Raw genomic sequence first — 19,482 nt, 5'->3', positions numbered from 1 at the left:
GCGCCGCCGAATCCCGCGCAGAGCCCCGCCCCCGGCTCCACGTGCTGCGAGCGGCGTCCGCGGGGTTACTCCGCCTGTTGGAGGGCCATGAGCGAGCTGCCCGCCGACGTGCGGGCCTTCCTGCGCGAGCACCCGAGCCTGCGGCTGCAGCCGGACGCCCGCAAGGTTCGCGGCGCAGGAGGGGAACGGAGTGGGGAAGAAGGGTACAGTTAGGACGAGGGGCTGAGCGGAGGGCAGGGGAGAGAGGAAGCCAGAGGGGAGGGGAGGGGTGGGGAGGAGGGGGCGCGGCTGGAGGGGGCACCGGGAAGCGGGCAGGGCGGGAGCCTGGGCCCTCGCGACCGGCCGCCGCCCCTGCAGGTGAGGTGCATCCTGACGGGTCACGAGCTGCCCTGCCGCCTGCCGGAGCTCCAGGTCTACACCCGCGGCAAGAAGTACCAGCGGCTGGTCCGCGCCTCCCCGGCGTTCGACTATGCAGAGTTTGAACCGCACATCGTGCCCAGCACCAAGAACCCGTAGGTGGTCCGCGGCGGCGCGGGGAGGCCAGGGCAGTAGGGACAGCCCCTCCGCTGGTGCCCCCGGTGCCTGAGTCTTTTCTAAGGGAATCTCCGCGAGGGGTCCGCTGAGGACAGGTTCTGGGTGGTTAACTCCAAAGTTCCCTCCTTCTGAGGACTCCGCCCTTGCTGCAGCCCCCACTCTCTCAGAGCTGGGAGCTTTGGGATCCAGGTGGGCACCCGGATACTGGAGTCACCTGCGATCCCCGTGAGGCCCCTCCGTGAGCTCGTTTGCTTTTCGGTAAACGTGAAGTTTGTCCTGTGGGGTGTGGCTGCTTCACAGAAGAGTAGGGGCTTGTGCTTTGTCAGCTGAGGCTGTGCACAGCGTTGGGTTCTTCTCTTGACCCCAGAAGGGATCTTTGATTTAGCTGGGAGCTAGGGTTGGCAGTAACCGTCAAAACGGATGGGATGTTCCCTTTCATTGAGCCCTTGGCCGGGCGGAGCCTCCTCCTTGTATGGACTCATCCTGGAGCAGTCAGTGAGGCTGCTATGCCTACTTTTCCAGTAAACATTAAGAGGCCGCCGTCGGCCTGGATCAGCAGTTCCCTGCCCAGCTAAAGAGTGGAATTGCTCCGAGAGCTTTTAAAAAAGCCCAATACTCAGGTCGCATGGTGGACCATCCCGGGTAGACCGTCCAGGGATGAGTCCAAGACGCAGCCACCGGTCTGGATCCTTGCTGTGAACTATCCCTGCAAACTGCGTCTCTCTGCTCCGTAGGCACCAGTTGTTCTGCAAACTCACCCTGCGGCACATCAACAAGTGCCCGGAACACGTGCTGCGGCACATCCAGGGTCGGCGGTACCAGCGAGCTCTGTGTAAATGTAAGTCTCTGTGGGCCCCCATCAGAGGGCATCGCCGTTTGGATGCATGCCCGCCCTGCCCCGGATGGAGCGTGCGTGAAGGCAGGTCATCCTTCAGCGATCCGTGTGGATGCACCATGCCTGTTTCTGGCGCAGTGAAGAGAGGGATGAGGGCCCCTGACCCCACAGCTTCTAGTACGGGCAGGTGTAGGGCCAGAAGCAGTCTCCGGAGTGAGTGAGTGCACGTAGTGATGTGAGGTGTGGAAGAAACTGGGCGAGGGATGAGGGGTGGGTTTGTGGAGACAGGAGGTCTGGGAGGTTTCCTGAGGGATTTACTCCAGGCTGAGGCTGGAGGGACGTGGTGGCAGTGGGGCTGGGGGGAAATAGCACCCCAGATGGAGGCCAGGGTCCATGGAGGTCCGAGGCAAAAAATGTGTTGGCTGAGGTGGGTTCACAGGCCAGGCTAGTGTGCACAGCAGGGCCGGCCCAGAGGCCAGGGGAGGATCCCTGCAGTGCATGTGTGGAGAGGCCTCAGGTGTGGGCTGCATGGACAGTGCGCGTGGTTGAGAAGGGTGGGCCCCTTGGTTGCGGTCATCCAGGAAAAGGTGGGTTTTGGGGGGAGAATTCAGAGTCCCTTTGAAGGTTTGAAGCTTGAGCTGTATTAGGAAAGGTGTTTATTAGGGAAGGCATCGGGCTTTTGAAACAGGGCCAGCCGTGCTGGATGAAGGAGATGCTTGCTCTGCGGTGCTGGATAAGCACCCAGCGGGTTTAGAGAAGGGAGAGAGGACTGGTCCTGAGCCCCATGAAAAGGACAGAAGTCCTTCCGTTTTCCTGAAGGGAAGATGAGGACAGAAAAATGATAGATTTGCTGATATGGAGACCCCCAGCAAAACTATGGTGAGGCACCCGAAGCTTGGCAGGGACACCTGGCTAGAGTGGAGCATGGGCTGCAGCCCATAAGGACAGTGCCCAGCCTCAGGCAGGTGCTGGGTCACCAGAAGGCCTTTCTGGAGTCCAGCTAAAGAGAGAAATGGACAGAGGCTGGAGTGGACAGATTCGGGTTGGTCTGCGCATGAGAAGATGAGTCCACTGGCTTCTGTTTCCTGGTGAGAGGTGGCCCAGCCCTCCCCAAGCCTGAGCGTGGATTGAGAAGGCAGGACCAGAGTTTCTCGAGCAGAAAGCAGGCCCTCCCAGAGGGCTTGCAGGCACGAGGGCTGCCAGCCTGGGGCTTGGACTTTCTCCAGCCAGTGTGTTAGCTGCTCAGGGGTGGGCAGGAAGGTTCTAAGTGCAGGGGGCCACAGGGTCCCCATGAGAGTGGTTATGATGACGGACCGTGGAGCTGAGACGGGACTGGGTCGGTGAAGTCACTACAGGGCAGTGGTCCACAGAAGTCCGAACGTGGCTGTGAGGGGCTCTGCCTGCAAGTTGTGGTGGTACCAAGGCTGCTGTGTGGCCATGGGGGTGGGTGGCAGAGACAAGGAGGGAAGGAGCCCTGGAGATGGGCCACCACATCAGCGGCCGGGCCCAGCAGGGCTCCTGCAGTGCATGAGGGGTGATGGCGGGAGCTGCGCCGGACTGGAGGGCAAGCCCCAGCTGACCCTCTAATATATGAGGGGACAGTAGTGGACACTCGAGGTCCTTCCATGGAAGGCTTGTCCCAACTCCCCTCTCACCCTCTAAGGGGCAGCAAAGGACAGGCAGCCAACCTCCACTGAGCCCCGCCCTCCCGGACAGGGCCTCCCATGCGCTGAGGGAGGACTTTGGGCTGCTGGGGAGAGGGTGGCATCACTGCCAGCCCAAGCTGCCTTTGAGATGCCATGCCAGGCTGACTGGGGCAGGGCTCGCCTTGGGCCTGCTCAGTGCCCTCCTAACCATGGCTTCCCAGGCCTGGCTGGGTCTGGGATGAGTGGTCAAGGCCCAGCAGACCTGCCCCATCTTCTTGCCTCCCACCTACAGCCCTGCCCCACGACCCTCCCTGCATGCCTGGTAGGAACAGGGCCAAGGCACCCAGCAGCTGCTCTGGTTTTTGTCCAGGGCGGTAGGGCTGTGGGACCCTGGCTGAGTGTAGTCCCCACAGGTTAGCGGTGGCCAGCAGACCGTAGCGGGTGTGGAGGTACTCAGTGTATGCTGGCTTATCTCCCAGACGAAGAATGTCAGAAGCAAGGGCTGGAGTACGTCCCGGCATGCCTGGTGCACCGGAGGAGAAAGAGGGAAGACCGGATGGACGGTGATGGGCCTCACTCGTGGGAAGCCTTCTGGGAGCCCACGTCCAGTGATGAGGGGGGAGCCCCGAGTGACGACAGCATGACAGACCTGTACCCACGTAAGCAGAGCAGCCCCTGCCTCGCCCTGACCCTCTCCTGTCGGGAGCAAGCTGTGGTGCTGGTTCCCCTGCACAGAAGGTGGTGAACTCAGCCTAAAATAACCATCAGCCAATCCCTGTGTTCCTTCCAGCCGAGCTATTCACCAGAAAGGACCTTAGAAACACGGAGGACATGGATGGCACTGATGACTTCTTGACAGACGAAGAGGACGAGGAGGCAAAGCCCCCAAAAGAGTCCACTGATGAAGGCAGGAGGGAGATGGACGTGGACTCGGGGATGGACGTGGTCCGGAAGCGCAGGAAGGTGAGCTGTCACCTCCACCCTGTCAGTGTGGCAGTGGCTTCCTCTAGTGATGGTTTTTCATTTCTTTAGAAAAAGAAAACTGAGGCTGGGTATGGTGGCCCAAGCCTGTAATCCCAGCACCTGGGAGGCTGAGGCAGGTGGATCACTTGATCTCAGGAGTTCGAGACCGGCCTGGCCAATGTGGTGAAACCCTGTCTCTACCAAAAATGCAAACATTAGCCAAGCATGGTGGCAGGTGCCTATAATCCCAGCTACTTGGGAGGCTAAGGCAGGAAAATTGCTTGAACCCAGGAGGTGGTGACTAAGATTGTGCCACTGCACTCCAGCCTGGGCGACAGCAAGACTCTGTCTCAAAAAAAAAAAAAAAAAAAAAAAAAGAAACGATAATCTTTTTCACAAGTGAAATTCCAAGCTAACAACAGAGATGAAACATGGAAGCTGAGGCTACTAGCTGGCAGGAGGTTGTGAGTGCCTACCACTGGCTCTGTGGACCACAGTTAAGACCAAAGGTTTGTAAGGACACCCTCCCCGCTCAGACTATGAGCTGTAGTTTGTCCTTTCCCCTGTGGCACAGGGACCCGATTCCTAGCCACCACCTTTGCCATCGGGGCAGGAGTGGAGACTTCCTCGCCTTTCGTAGATAAGCAGGACCTGGGCTAGAAGAGGTCAAAGGTCCTGATGCGTGTGTGGCACTGTAGTGTGCTCCTCTAAGGCCCTGCTGATCCTGGCTAATCCTGCAGCTGTTAAGGAAGTTGGGGGGGTGGGGCGCGTGGAGGAAGCCTCCGTAGGTATCTCACACCAACACCTCCGAGGCTCTGTGCAGGTAGGGATAGCCCTGTACTCCCAGAGATCCTCCTCCATGGGATCAGAAAGGCTCCATAATCAGAATTCTGTTTATCCCACAGAAACAGTTGGGCTCATTGAAAAAGAAGTTCAAGAGTCATCCCCGCAAACCTAAGAGCTTCAGCTCCTGTAAACAGCCAGGTTAATAAAAGCACGTGCTGAGAAGTTTCGAGAAAGCCTTCAGCTATTTTCACCCACTCTGCCTCAAGCCACGTGTCCTGTGAATGATCAGCTGTCCCTGGTGTCTACCTTGTCTCATGACACTTGTACCCTCTAAGGCAGGGCTGAGGGGGTGTGTCTCCCATACCCAGGAGGCAGCAGGGCCTCTGAGGGACAAATTCTCTCTGGACATGGCTTCTGAGTGGTCCTCAGAGAAGCCTGAACAAGCAAGCTTGTTCATTGGCATCCCGAGGGGAGCCCCAGCCAGGTTGGGCAACACCATAGGATCACACTGCATACAACAAATGCCATTATTTATTTCCATGTGTTTCCAAAAATCAAAACTTTTCAAACACAACTAAGATATAAAATACAGCATAAAATGAGATTTAGATCTGTTTCCCACATAAAGCAAAAAAATCTTAGAAATTATTTTGCCAAAACCAATTGGTAGATCCCACTTATCCTCTCCTAGCAAAGGCATATCCCCCAGTCTGAGGCCCTAGCCCACCCAGGGCCAGGAGAAACGGGAACACCCACTAGGGCGGAGGTGCTGCTGGTGTAGAACGTGCTGACTACTCACATGGCCTCCTTTGGTCCACCCTACTTTCTGCCAACCAGCCAACCAACCTTGACCACAGAGAAACCGTGACTCAGCCAAGGTTGTTTGATGGGGCTGTCATATTGCACTAACGGGGAGTGCGATACAGACCAGGAGACGGCCCTGCTGAGGCTGGAACACTGAGACGGAAGCCAGTCTTCTTGCAGGGCGCACCGGAACGATCACAGGAGAAGAGAACTGAAGCCAGTGCTTGATCTTACCACTATTAGGAGAGAAGGAAGTGGGCTTCCGGGGGAGGATTTGCCAACGCCTTGGGTGGGACTAGCTCGGTTGTGTTAAAAAGGTGCCTCCTCCTCAGGGTAGGTGGCTTCCAAAAGCACTTACGAGCAGAAATCTGCCTCACCCCTGCCCTGCAGAGCCAACGAACAAAAGGCCAAGCTGGAGGCTGGCTCGGGGCTGGACCGCAGCAGCCTGTCCCCCAGATAGGTCTAGGGGCCAGAGAGAGGTTTGACCACCCTTGTGGCATTCACTATGGTGCAGGTGACAGGGAGCAACAAGCAGTTAAACCCCCCAAAAAGAGAAACACAGTATAAGGCAGTGTTAGAAAACTTTAAATACAGGATTAAGATCAAATCGGTAAGGCATCACAAATTGTAAAAAGGAATTTTGGCTGCATTCAGCACAGCAAACGGACAGAATCTGAGTGAGCAACAGCCTTGGGAAAGTGGTGTGTCAGGGCTGCCCACAGGGCGAGTGCAGCCTGGAAAAGGGTGGTGCTGCTGGGCCAGGGCGGCCTGCGCTTTCGAGACCTTGCTCAGGAAAGGCCCCATGTGAGGTAACTGGGTTGAGTCTGTGGGTCTCCAGTGCTGGGAGCTCCCGCCACACCCTCCGCCCACAGCAGCTGCCGCTCCCCAAGCTGGTCTAAGGAGCAGCTAGTCAGCCTGGCTTGCAGGGCGCTGCTGCTGGGGCCACCCTGTGTGCAGTCTCTTGACTAGCCTTCCCCACTGCCAAGTCCAAGGCCCGCAGCACCCAGACCAGCAGCTTCCCCAAGAACTTCTTGCCTCTCGTCCTTGCCTCAAGCTACTAAAGCTCCCAGGGTGTTACCCAGTAAAACACCTAGTGCCAATCCAAGCTGATTTTCTGACCGATGACTTTTATCATAAACAGCAGCTTCCACCACCCTTCTAATACTGCAGCATTCTTTGGGTGTCCCTAAATGTTTTCACTGTTCTAGAAAATATTACAATGCAGCGGCAGAAACAACATTGAAGCCACTGGTGTGATTTTAAACCAGGGATAACTGTTTGAGGTTTGGCTGAACCATCCAAAATCATTTAGTAGTTTGCGCTAAAAATGTAAACTTAAAAATAAGAGGGAGACTGCTTTGAATGATATAGAAATGTGTCTGCTCACAGTACAGCTTGAAGGCCCCCTTCTGGACCCCCTCAAAAAAGAAACTGAAAAATAGGACTGAGCTGCCGCAGCCAGGTGAGCCGCTCACCCCAAAGCCTCAGCATGGGGGAGGCTTCTAACCATCAGGCTGACCAGCGCTGAAGGGCCAGACGCCAGACTGGCTCCAGAGCAGACTGAGCCATCAATTCTCAGGTGTCTCTGCAAATAAAGTTCTCAAAACATCTGTGCCTTTACCAAGGTAGGGGAAGGGAAGAGGATACATAAAAGCTGGCAGTTTTGTTGAATCCACCCCGAACCAGTCCTCGACGGCCGCGGGTCTTAGCCAGGCAGGTAGGGATCTGTGACGGTTACCACTCCTTCTTCTTCTCATCCATGGAGACACCCCCAGGGCCCAGGGCCACCACCAGGAGCAAGCCCCCGATCACCGACATGGTCTGGAAGAAGTCGTATTTCAGGAAGTCATGCATGGGCTTGTAGACTGGAATGGTCCAGAAGGCGTTGAAATACACGTTGATGGCAAAGAGCCAGACAACAAGAGTCAAAGCAGCCAGCTTGGTTTTGAAACCAATGGCCACTAAAATCATCAGAGCCGTGCCCACGATGTTCTGGACAATCTGCATAGGTTGAAACGTAAGAAATTCAAAATAAACGTGAGGAGAAGAGAGATGCTTTATGAACAAAAGTTCAAGTGGCGGCGTGTCATGGAAGTCTCTATCTATCAGGCTGATGTGGCTACTGCTGAGATGGCTGCTGGTACAAGTAGGGCGACAAAAGATGGGAGGAGGCAGGAGGCAAAAGTACCAGCTTTGAAATGTGGAAGGTTTGGGGAAGATTAAAGTCCCCAACTATTAACAGGCTGTGATTTACTAAGACGCAGCTTTAATCCATAAATAAATTCCCACGTGCTTCTTGGTCCACCCAGACATCCAAGCCAGAAACATCCTCTCCTCTGCCCATGGCACCAGGAACCCTTCCTGGACACTGCCTGGCTGAGGCTCTCAGTTATTACTGGAGATGTGTTCTGGAAGCTTCTGGAGGCCTGTCCCTGACACCTGGCACGCAGGAATTACTTGAGAAAGATGTGAACAGTGAGGAGAGAAAGAAGAGTAAGAGGAGCTTGGGTGGAGAGCCTTGGCCAACCAAGAACCAAGCACGCTCCACCAAGGTTAGAGGCTCTGGCCTTCACTTGCTGGAAAGAAGGCTTGACACACAAGGGAGTGACGATTTTTTTGATCTGTTTTAATGGGACCAAAAGGTTTGCTCCATTTGAGCGGCTCCCCCAGGCTGTGGTTAGTACCCAACCAGGGAGGGGTGGACAGGGACAGCATTCTCTCTAGTAGAACAAGAAACCAGACCCATTCAGGCAAGCGGGAATACTTACAGAAAAGAAGCTGGCGTCCAAGTGAAGGAGGGTCATGAACATCAGAACCAGCAAGACCCTGCCTCCGAGCTGCATGTACTGTTTGGGGGAGCTCTCACGCATGGTGGGGACGCCCGCGAACATGCTCTTCCCTTCAGAACGAGATTCTGCCAGGAGCAGCAACAGGCCTCCTCCTAGGGCCAGGTTCCTGAGGAACAGATACGCAGGCTGAAGCGAAGCCTCACCAGGATCTGGCCTGCCTGTCAGACCAGGTGCAGGGAGAACTTGGTGCGCATATAGGAAGGTCTTTACTTCCCTTTCTCCAAACCCAGCAATCTGCGAAGCAGGACCAGGTAGGCATGTGCACAGGACCTCAGACTCTGGAGTTACACCCAGGTAAAACCTTACATAGCTCAAGAGACAGAGGTGTCTTTACAACTTGACAGCGATGGGCTACCTGAACCCACGCAGAACCAAGTCACAGCTTCAGTGTTTGTTGACCAGCTGGGTCCCCATGGGCAGCCATGTCCTCCACTCAGATCCTGAGTCCCCACGCCCATGAAATAAGGGGCAGAAGAGATGGCTTCAGTCACTACTATTCTAGGGGCTCTGCAGCATCCTCTTCAGAACCTGCTTCTAAGAGGCACAGTTCAGACCAGAGAGCCAATATTTTGGCTTCCCTGGGCCACACTGGAAGAATCGCTTGGCCACACATAAAATACACTAATACTAATGATAGCTGATGAGCTAAAAAAATAAAATGTAAAAGTCGCAAAAACTCTCATAAGGTTATAAGAAAGTTTATGAGTTTGTGTTGGACCACGTTCTGCCCGTGGACCACAGGCTAGACAAGCTTGGTTTTGACCCAAAGATGTCAACTGAGTTTAGAAATACAGATTGAGTATCCCTAACCTGAAACGCTTGGGACCCAAAGTGTTTCAGATTTTGATATATTTATATACTTATCGGTTGAGCATCCCAAATCTGAAAATCCAAAACCTGAAACGCTCCAACGAGCACTTCCTTTGAGCATCATGTTGGTGCCCAAGATTTTTAGAAGCAAGATGGAGTCAAATAAAATAAAAAAAAGATTTTTCCCGTTTTGGAGCATTTCAGACTTTGGATTTGCAATGCTCAGCCTACATGAGGAGCGTATACTAAAACTCACCAGCCAGAATGCACATACCTCATCAAAAACTTCAAGTCCCATAAAATGCTGTAGGCAATCGTCTGGGGGGAAAGAAGAGAGAGACACCTGAGTCTCAAGCCTTTCTAAAGGCATTTCCACAGAATTCATAATAGCCTTAGGCAGTCTCTCCAATGTCAGCTGGAGTCTAAAACACACAAAACCGACACAGGAGACCAAGGACAGATCTAGGCTCAAAAATGTGGTTCTGGGGCCGGGCGCAGTGGCTCACATCTGTAATCCCAGCACTTTGGGAGGCTGAGGCAGGTGGATCACGAGGTCAAGAGATCAAGACCATCCTGATCAATATGGTGAAACCCCGTCTCTACTAAAAATACAAAAAATTAGCTGGGCATGGTGGCGCGTGCCTATAGTCCCAGTTACTCAGGAGGCTGAGGCAGGAGAATTGCCTGAACCCAGGAGGCGGAGGTTGCAGTGAGCCGAGATCACGCCATTGCACTCCAGCCTTGGTAACAAGAGCGAAACTCTGTCTCAAAAAAAAAAAAAAAAAGAAATGTGGTTCTTTATTTCTCAAGAAATGTGCTGTGACATTCTGGAGAACAAAGCGATTCTGAGACCACAGATGTGGATTCAGATACCCTGTTCCGAGCATTTCATTCTGAATAACCAGGTATTCTTCTTTATGAAGCAACGTGATTAACAAGACAGCATCCTGACTGCAGCCAAGCTCAGGACTTCCCCTTGTCACGGTAATCACAGAAATGGGGCAAAAGATGGCCCCATACCTAATGACCCGCCTCCACAGCCCTGCTTGGGCTCACGACTTCCCCAGAAGAGAAAGGAGCTCCAGGAAGTCAGAGACGTGGAGAGGGCCGAAGAGGGAGTGACACTGAACCCTCGAGGATGTCTTTTCAGAAGCTCTGCTCCACCAGAGCAAAGAGAAGGGAGCCCCGACCGCACACCCCGTGTACCTGCAGAGCTATGATTCCAAACAGCCCGAAGCAGGCGTACTGCACGAAGTTCCTGCTTAACACCAGGACACAGCCAGCTGGAGAGAAGGACAAGGGTTACGGGGTCTGAGGATGGGTGCCGGGGGAGAAGCACCGTTTAAATACACTGCCACCTCACCTGGCCCTCTCGTCCAGAGGCAGGTGAGGAAAACCACCTACCCAAGCAAAAAGCAACTTCTGGGAGAATTAATGACAGGCAAGGACCACACATGGTCAGTTGACCGGACTTAACACAAACACAGAAAGTGGAGCCCTTGCTGTAATAAGGAACAGGCTGTTTCCTACAGTCAGCTCCCAAGTCAGCCGCCCACCTGAAGTGGGAAATTAACTGCTCTACCGTGGAGAGTTCACACACAGCCTCCCAACTGCTAACAATCATGGAGTAAGAAGCCCAGTGAATCCCGGCCACTGTCAGAGCCACTCACTCAGCTGCCCCAGCAAGTTGAGGAAGACGAAGGACGAGGCCAGCAGGTAGCCGCAGTTCCAGGTGGTGTCGATGTAGTCGCGCTGCTCGCTCCACTGGAACCACATGCGGATGCCGTCCTCCAGGAAAGTGCTGATCAGACAGAGGCGCGCCACATGGGGCAGGTACTGCTTTGTGACACGGAGGAACTGCAGAGCCACAGAAACCCAAGGGTGAGGTGACTGTGGTAGGGAGCCCCAGACCGCAGCCGGGCACGTCCTTGGGCGGGGTGTGCATGAGGAACAGACGCTGTGGAAGGTAAGAGCTCTGGTCAGCCCTGGTGCCTTCTGAGGGCAGACTGGGGGCTCTCAGTGCTTGCTCCCGGGTGCTACCCTGTGAGTCTGGACACATGTGACAATCCAAGTATTAGTCCCAGAAATGCATGACGTAGCACTGGGCACTCTGGTGCAAACCCTATAGGACAGCAGTCCTAACACTGCCACTGTGATTTCCTCTGGTGCCTTGGCAGGTAACTACAGTCATCGAAGGGGGCACTGCCACAAGACACAGAGCTTCTCTTTTCCGTCAAGGGCATTTACAAGTTGGAATTACAGAATGACATCTGAAAAGGCACTTAGAGGTCATCTATTCAGGGTTTCCACACCTGGGCATTAGGTGGGTCACTCTTTGCCATGGGTCATCCTGGGTGCTACGGGCTATGACACAGCAAGCCTGGCCTCTGCCCATGACATGCCAGCAGCAACCTCCCTACTGAGGCGCCACTGTACTTTGCCAGGCATCCCCACTGCTTGGGTCCAACCCCTCACCTTACAAATGCGCATACTAAGCCCAGCGGGAAGGGGTTTTACTTGGCCTCAGGGACCTGATGGTGCAATGCCAAGACCTGACCCCAGCCTGCAGATCATACATGGCTGAGGTGCCAAGGCCTGGACCTCTCAGCCTGCCCAGTGACACCCAGAAGCCCCCTGACAGAACAACGGTTGGCTTAGGTGCCAGGGTCCCAGGCCTAGAGGACCGTATGGTTGACTGAATGGTAAGATCACGTGTTTATGGTTAGCCGAAAATCTCCAGAGCAGCAGGAGGAAGCCCCAGGCTCTGGAGAGCGCACTTGCTGTTACAAACCAGGCTGGCACTTCCTGGCCCCTGACGGAGCTCCCCCTTGCAAGCTCAGGATCTGACTTGGGGACTGTGTACACAGCAACTGTCAGCGCAGCATGAAGCTGGTACCGCTAATGGCTGGAAAGCACTGGGATTTTGTCAAAGCCTGCATAATCTTGAGCAAATTAAAACACAGTAACAAATGGGATGGACAGCTGTTTCAACAGGAATGAAATGCAAGTGTATGAAATTACTGTCAAATGTCAAAGGCAAAGAAAACATTTATGACTTCCTGCTGTCCTATGAGTCAGGTCATTTATGACGGCTGGGTCAGGTGGCCAACGTGCACTACTGGATGCCTGGTACAAATGTCACACAGGTTTCCCCATGCACTTTTTATCACTCACGCAAAACAGATATAAAGGGAAAGAAATCCTGTAACACAGCAAGTCCTTAGGAGAAAGATCAGGGGACTCACCCACGAATGGGTGTTGGGAAGCCAGAGTCTAAAGAGCACCCAAGAGCCTGACCCCCGAAGGCGAGGCGAGCAAACGTCAGCTGCGCAGTCCCTCCTAAGGCTGACTAAACCTACTGGTGGAACAAAAGATGTGCCTACGTGCTTCTTACTTTTCAGCATCTTTTCAAGTTGCTTCAAATTCTTAGACACTGCTGAGACTCCCCATCTCAGTTGACAAGCCCCGGCTGTTCAGATCACCCTCCAGCCTGTCAAGTGGGGCCCTGGCTAGGTCAGAGCTGCAGATTGGCTCCCATGTGGCAGGGGGTGGAGGTGGAGATTACAAAGCCAGGTGGCCATTCTCCCCAAACCCAGTGAGCCTGCGCCCTGCAGTGTCAGTTCTACACACATTTACTCAACCTTTGACTCCACTGAAGTGATGGGACACATCAAAGTGACCAATAGATACCCAGGGAATCACCAAGCCGTTTGTGAGACAAAGTGGAGGCTGAGGCTCTGAGGCTGGTACTGTCCAGCAAGCACACTATGTGACCTGGACATACAGTGACTGTCAAGCCAGCACACTGTGTGACCTGGACACACCCGGTTACTGCAGGACAGTAGAGGTAGCATCTCTACTATCCTACAGTAGAGTGAGGCCAGTTGAACTAATGGTTGCTAAGATTCTTTCCAACCTCACTAGGAGGAAGGCCTTGTTTTATATTTTGTTTTTTTAAAAGACCTCAAATACTCCCCTGTGAATTTCAGAGCCAATGCAGAGGACCAGCACAAGATGCCCACATCACACTGGGAGGTGGGAAAAGGTGACACTATACACCCTCCCCCAGGTTCTGCCTCACAGCCCCATTGCTTTCTAAATGCCCAGCAACAGTGTAATCACGCATATTCCGTGGAAGAGATAAAGTAAGTACACCACCTTGGCACGTGATGTGCCACTGTTCTCAGGTAATGGCCTTTGTGTTGTGGCCTAGGGGGGAAGCCCTGGCAAGGACACGGAACTTCGCCTCATCTAAACCTGGGGAAAAGCAACCACGGGGAAGGAAGAGCTCAGCAAGAGGCTGTGCAGATCTCTGAGATGAGATGGAGCTGTGGCGGGACTCCTAGGGTGTGCACCCCAACAGCAGCAGAGAGGCAGACTGTAATCCACACCCAAGACAGACACCAGAAGTGTTCGGACTTGCTTCTAAAATGAGAGCTGTGAGGTGCTCACCGACCTCTGATGAGCAAACCGGCCCCAGCCATGGGTTGCTGTCTAAGCCTCCCCCAGCTGCAAGGACCCGCATTTAACATGCTCATCTGCTACATGCACAGTCCATGAGACTGAAACAGTGTTTAATGGTCTCTCTGATGAGTCTGCAACTCTTAATTTGAGTGTCTGGGTCAAGAGGATTAAAGAACAAAAAAGACAAGAGAAGGTGGGACAGCCAATTCACACCTCCTACCCTGAGCAAACATGGTGAGTAGACAGACACAGCTCTTGGCTTTGGGGAAAAATATGCAAAAATTTCGGTACTGCACTCTGAACTGAGCACATCTACTGCTTAGCTGCTCTGGTTTTCAAAGACAAGCCTGGTCCAGATTGAAGGCTGACTAGCTGTAAGGCTGATGCAGTCTCCTTTAAACCAGCCACCAACGTGAGCATCCCCCAACGTGGGGGACTGTTTGGACTTAACACTGAAAAAGCCATGTTTAAAGACCAGGCCCAACATGAACCTCTTTCCCCACACACGTTGGTCACAACTTCTTCAGCTGGGCCACTGGACCCATGTCATACCACTCCAGAACATGTCCCAAGGCCAGTGTTCCCTCAGCACAGCAGAGAAGAGCCCTCAACTCAGGCATGACACATAGCACCTGGGACAGACAAGGGCAGCCACACTGCAGGCACTCAGCCCACTGCCGGTAGCCAGCACACAGGCAACCTGTGTAAACACAGCGAGCACGTAAAACCCGTGACAGTCCCCCTCCCCCATCAGAGAACTGTGACAGCAGAGCCAGAGGTGGCTGCTGACCTGGCAGGCTGCAGGAAGGAGATGACACAGTTAGCTCACCTCTGTGGCCAAGCTTCTCATTAAGTCTCTCCGAGAACTGCGCCATCAAGCAGGATACGGTTCATAAGCAGTGACAGCATCTCAGGAGCTTAATAGGAAGACTGAGATTCCTCTCAGAGGGGTAGTTATTTTAGACGACTGAAGGAGATTTGAGAAAGGTAATTATATCCACCCTGAGAGATGACTTCGTGGGCACAGTGATCACTGTCACAGCCACCTGCAGCTCCCACGCCACACAGAAAACTCCACTTTCTCTTCACACTCAGGACAAAAAGAAATTAAGAAAAGCAGCCTGCAAATTCATGGTGAATGAGAACATCGAGGAAAAAGGCAGGTCAGATTTCCTTGATCAACAAGGATTGGGGCTGCCTCCCTCAAGGCCCAACTCGGGTCCCACGCATCCTAGAAACGAGGACACGGGCCTTTGCCTCATCTAAACCCGGGGAAAAGCAACCACGGGGAAGGAATAAGGCGCCCAGCAGCTTCTCACATCAGATTGTCAGGGCTGGCTCGACCTCAGTGGCTCACTGCAGCTCCAGAACTTCCCGGCGCCTTCCTCCCGTGCTGCTCTAGCAGTTTACACTGCACCCTGCAGGGCCAGAGAAAGTGCCGCACAGCCCAACGTGGGAGATGATGGCCTGGCTTTACTAAAAAACTGTGATCAAAATCACAACTATAGGAAAGAAGGAACTGAGCACGACTGGGCCCCATCTTCTGGGAGGAGCCCCGCTAACCACAACCTCCCCTGCTTCTTCCCTGCACTCCCCTAAAGAGCGGGGTGGATGTGTTCTAACCTCCTGTTAAGATCAGCACACAAAGAAAAGTGAGTCAGCTCCTCTTTGCCTTCTCTCCTTGCTCCTTCATGGTACAGGGTAAGGTAGGACAGAGCCTGCCACTGTCACCAGGACCCCACCACACCAGACAGCCACCCTCACGATGTTCAACAGGAGCCTCACAGTGCCTGTGCCACGAGCAGGTTCAGGTGCCCTCAGGACCATCCTTGCTTTCCCAGCAATTCAACTAGGGCCAAGGCCAGCTCCTAAGGCCCAGGACTAGCTCTGCCACTCTTGAGGATAGGTTAGAAACACCAAAGGCCACACTGGAGAGGAAGGCCCCATGAAGCTTTTCTGTTGCCTTGGTGATGAACTGCCAGGCAGAACCCACTAAATGCCAGTATTGCTGTTTATGGATATAAACTGCTTAGAAGCTACATTTTGCAGAGTGTGTAATAGGCAGTGAGGAGCAGCTGCAGGCATGGACATTAGTTTGGATTGCTGAGTTCATTAGAGTTTCTGGCCCCTTCCCATAGCTTCCAAATGCCTACCTCCTGCATAGAGCACGTCTCAGCAGTTTCTACAGAGCATGGCTCCCAGGAGCAAGAGGACACTGTCCCTGGCTGCCAGGGCAAGGAGCTTGATGCCAGAGATAGAGAGACAAGAGATGCAGCTCGGGGGAGCCTGCCAGCAGAAACTAACTGGACTGCTCGTCCCCGTGGGCCAGCCTCTGCAGACCAGGTCACAATCCACCAAGCAGTGAGGAACTCAGCGAACTCGGTCTCCAGCCCGCCATGAGCCAGTGTGGCCAGCCAACCTTCCTCTGCCCATCTGAAGATGGAGACGCTCTGACCAGCCTCCTGCAGTTGGGAAGGTCACACAAAGAATGTGTATCATGGACCTGGCCCACTGAAAGACCTAATGTCATTGTCATAATACCTGAGGACACTGGGCCTGGGGAACTAGGCTTATTTAGGTCTTGCTCTCAGCAGCACACACTTTCCAGTCAAATCCTGTCACTTCAGTTTTGCTTTTGTTGTCTGAAGATGAGAAAAACTGGATTCTTAATCTGATCAGTGACTTCCATGGTGATTCCCTCGGTTCCAATTAGGTCATTTTCATGTAAAGGCCTGGTCTGGCAGCTGTAAGTACTATGTGGATAAGCAGAAACAAAGCTCCACCTGGGCTTCATCAGATTCTGTCCACGAGAAGCCACACCGTGACGTCGTGACCTGTTAACCTGCCTGTGTCTGTCTGATTGGAGTTTGGGCGAATACAAGTCACTGCCCTCCCAAGTTGACCAGAAAGGGGCATGGAAACTCCTGCTGCCATGCTCTGCCACCACCCAGGCAGACTCTAATGAGATCATCTGAAATCGGCAGCCTGTGCTGCCTGACAGATATGGTCCTCATCACTTGGGATTTGTATGTGAACAGGCCGCTCACCCCTTCACCTTCTAGTGCTCTTCCCTTGACTTGGGCCAGAAGAGAACTACCAGGCTCTGGGGGCGCTGGGGACCAAGACCTGGGTTTTCTTCAGTGGCCCACAGGCAAGTCCAGGAGCCTGAGCCGGTTTGGCCTCTCCTCGGTAACCTGGAAGAGGTGAACCCTGTGCCCCCTCAAGAGCCCCTTTCCAGTTTCAAGCTACTGCTGCTTTCATTTAAAACACAACAAAACACATGAAGGCAGCTGGGCGCAGTGGCTCACATCTGTATTCCCAGCACTTTGGAGGCCAAGGTGGGTGGATCAACTGAGGTCAGGTATTCAAGATCAACACGGCGAAACCCTGTCTCTACTAAAAATACAAAAATTCGCTGGGCATGGTGACAGGTGACTATAATCCCAGCTACTCAGGAGGCTGAGGCAGGAGAATAGCTTGAACCTGGGAGGTGGAGCTTGCAGTAAGCTGAGATTGTGCCACTGCACTCCAGCCTGGGCAGAGTGAGACTCCATCTCCAAAATAATAATAATAATAATAGTAATAGTAATGACAAAACATGAAGAAAAGGCCAGGTGCAATGGCTCACACCTGTAATCCCAGCACTTTGAGAAGCTGAGGCAGGCGGATCACCTGAGGTCAGGAGTTCCAAGACCAGCCTGGCCAACGTGGCAAAACCACATCTCAACTAAAAATAGAAAAATTAGCCGGGCATGGTGGCGCTCGCCTGTAATCCCAGCTACTTGGGAGGCTGAGGCAGGAAAATCACTTGAACCTGGGAGGCAGAGGCTGCACTAAGCCAAGATCGTGCCATTGCACTCCAACCTGGGCAACAAGAGCAAAACTCTGTTCCCCCTCCCCCACCCCAAAAGACACACACACACACACACACACACACACACACACACACGAAAAGGAAAGGAATAAGAGGTTGGGAACTTTTTTTTCAGTAGAAGAGTCTATCATTTGCTAGTGGGCAGCAGCTTGACTGGAGACATTTTACCTAGAGTTGGTTATGAAATTCACTTGCAAAACCCAAGTTTTCCAGGGCGAAGAGCGAGTGTATGTAGCTCTCATCCTTCCCTGGGCTGTAAGGAGCCATCTTCTTAGGGAGTTGCGACTTGGGGAAATGAAAATGGGTCACTATAAATTATGTCAATTAAACTGACAAACTAAAAGGCCTACCTGGGTCTTGAGAACTTTTGATATGAATTGTTTTTGTAAGGGACAGAGTTTCAAAATTCTGTCTTTAAGCACAAAATCAGCACCTTAGGAAAAATTGCCTCTTCGAGTTGATATACTTTTTCTCCCCAAATTTAAAGTATCAGCTCACAGGAAAGTGGTGCAATGAGAACCGATGGTGAGGTCACACTAGAAAGAGATCACCCCCGGGGGGATGGAAAAGCTCGAGAGCTAATCAGACACGGTCACTTACTTTTTTTTTTTTTTTTAAATCACACACACACAAGCCTTCCAATAAGTCTAGGCCTCAGAGTTTGATGACTCACTACCACCTCCAGAAAAATTAAAAAATTTAACCATCACTACTTAAAACTCTGGCAAAGCCACACAAACACGTTAAGTAAACTGAGGAAAGAACGGAGAGTGGGCCACATAAGGCTCTCCCTGCGAGGATAAGGCTGTTAATTTATCGACAAAACGGGATTCTTTTACAAGTAAAAGGCATAAATCTGCGTTAACCACCACCACCTTTTTTTTTTTTTTTTTTTTTTTTTTGCCAAGCTTAATGAAAAAAGAGGGTGGGGAGCTCTGTCCCTTCACTTTCCAGGTTCGGATCCTGTCCACCCAGTCTCTGAATGCTCTCAACAGTTACCCAACTGCCGGTTTCAAGGGCTTCCCTGTTGCTCGGAATGCCACCTGGACACTTCTGGAAGGAAACTATCAAAGATAGTGTTCCCCTCCTCCCAGGCTGTGTACAGATCCCCACTCAATCCAGCCCAGGGCAGAGTCCAAACGGGGAGAGAGGGATGCCAGCAGGGTCAAAGGGACCCCAAGAGTCCACCACGTCTGGGAAAGAGAAAAGGAAAAGCTGCTGCGGCTTCCTGCAGCTGGGGCGCACGCCAGCGCGCCCCCTTTCCTTTTGGAGGACCCCCGGCCCCCGTTCGTCCCCGAGCTCCCACCCCGCCTCCCGGAGCCCGGTGAAAGGAAAAACGTGCGGGGACCCCCCCGCCAGCAGCTCCAAACGCCGAGGAGCCCCCCGCGAGCCTCAGAGCCGCCCCAACCTCAGGACTCCCGCCGCGGGCCCTGCAGGAAACCCCCCGCAGCCTGCGGCTTGGAACCCCGGGCAGGCTGGAGGGTGGGGGCGGCAGGCCGGGCAGGGCGCCGAGGCCCGGGCTCCGGGAGCGGCCTGGCGGACGGGGAAGACGGGACCCGCTGGCCGGGACGGAGGGCCCGGGTGTGGGGGGGGGTCCCTCTGCGGGAACGGGAGTCGGGGCGGCCTAGGCCTGGCGTCCCGCGCAGGGAGGCCGACACCGGAGCGGCCCGGGCGGCCGGGGTCGGGGTCGGGGTCGGGGCGGGGGCCCGCAGGCCGCACCTGGTCGGCGAAGTCCTCGGCCGTGCCCATCAGGTCGTTCTGGCCCATGGCGACGGCGGGAGGCTCGGCTCGGCTGGCTCGCTCGCTGGCCCTCGCCCGTCGGCGCCCGCGCCCGCTGCGGCCTCCACAGGAAGTGCCCGGCGGCCGGCCTCGCTCCGCGTCGGCGGCGGCTCCGGCGGCTGCCACGTAGGCCAAGGC

At 53.9% G+C, this 19,482-nt stretch overlaps 2 protein-coding genes across 2 annotated transcripts; one reads left to right on the top strand and one right to left on the bottom strand.

Annotated features, from left to right (window-relative positions):
• The first annotated feature begins 19 nt into the window (after window positions 1-19).
• On the top strand, window positions 20-7,569 carry SURF2 (surfeit 2). The gene is made up of 6 exons (XM_039461230.2): window positions 20-165; window positions 358-512; window positions 1,269-1,372; window positions 3,495-3,674; window positions 3,806-3,978; window positions 4,884-7,569. Exons 1-6 carry the CDS (start codon window positions 88-90, stop codon window positions 4,965-4,967), a joined length of 774 nt encoding a protein of 257 aa, XP_039317164.2. The 5' UTR covers window positions 20-87; the 3' UTR covers window positions 4,968-7,569.
• On the bottom strand, window positions 5,278-19,479 carry SURF4 (surfeit 4). Its single transcript, XM_039461229.2, has 6 exons — window positions 19,285-19,479; window positions 10,898-11,084; window positions 10,434-10,510; window positions 9,502-9,545; window positions 8,337-8,523; window positions 5,278-7,569 (listed from the first exon to the last, which is right to left on the bottom strand). The coding sequence occupies exons 1-6, from the start codon at window positions 19,330-19,332 to the stop codon at window positions 7,303-7,305; spliced, it is 810 nt and encodes a 269-aa protein (XP_039317163.1). The 5' UTR covers window positions 19,333-19,479; the 3' UTR covers window positions 5,278-7,302.
• Window positions 19,480-19,482: the final 3 nt, after the last annotated feature.

Source organism: Saimiri boliviensis, chromosome 2, assembly GCF_048565385.1.
Source record: "Saimiri boliviensis isolate mSaiBol1 chromosome 2, mSaiBol1.pri, whole genome shotgun sequence".
Lineage (NCBI taxonomy): Eukaryota > Metazoa > Chordata > Mammalia > Primates > Cebidae > Saimiri > Saimiri boliviensis.
Note: the sequence above shows the minus strand (reverse complement) of the source record. Positions and strands in the feature narration are given on the sequence as shown.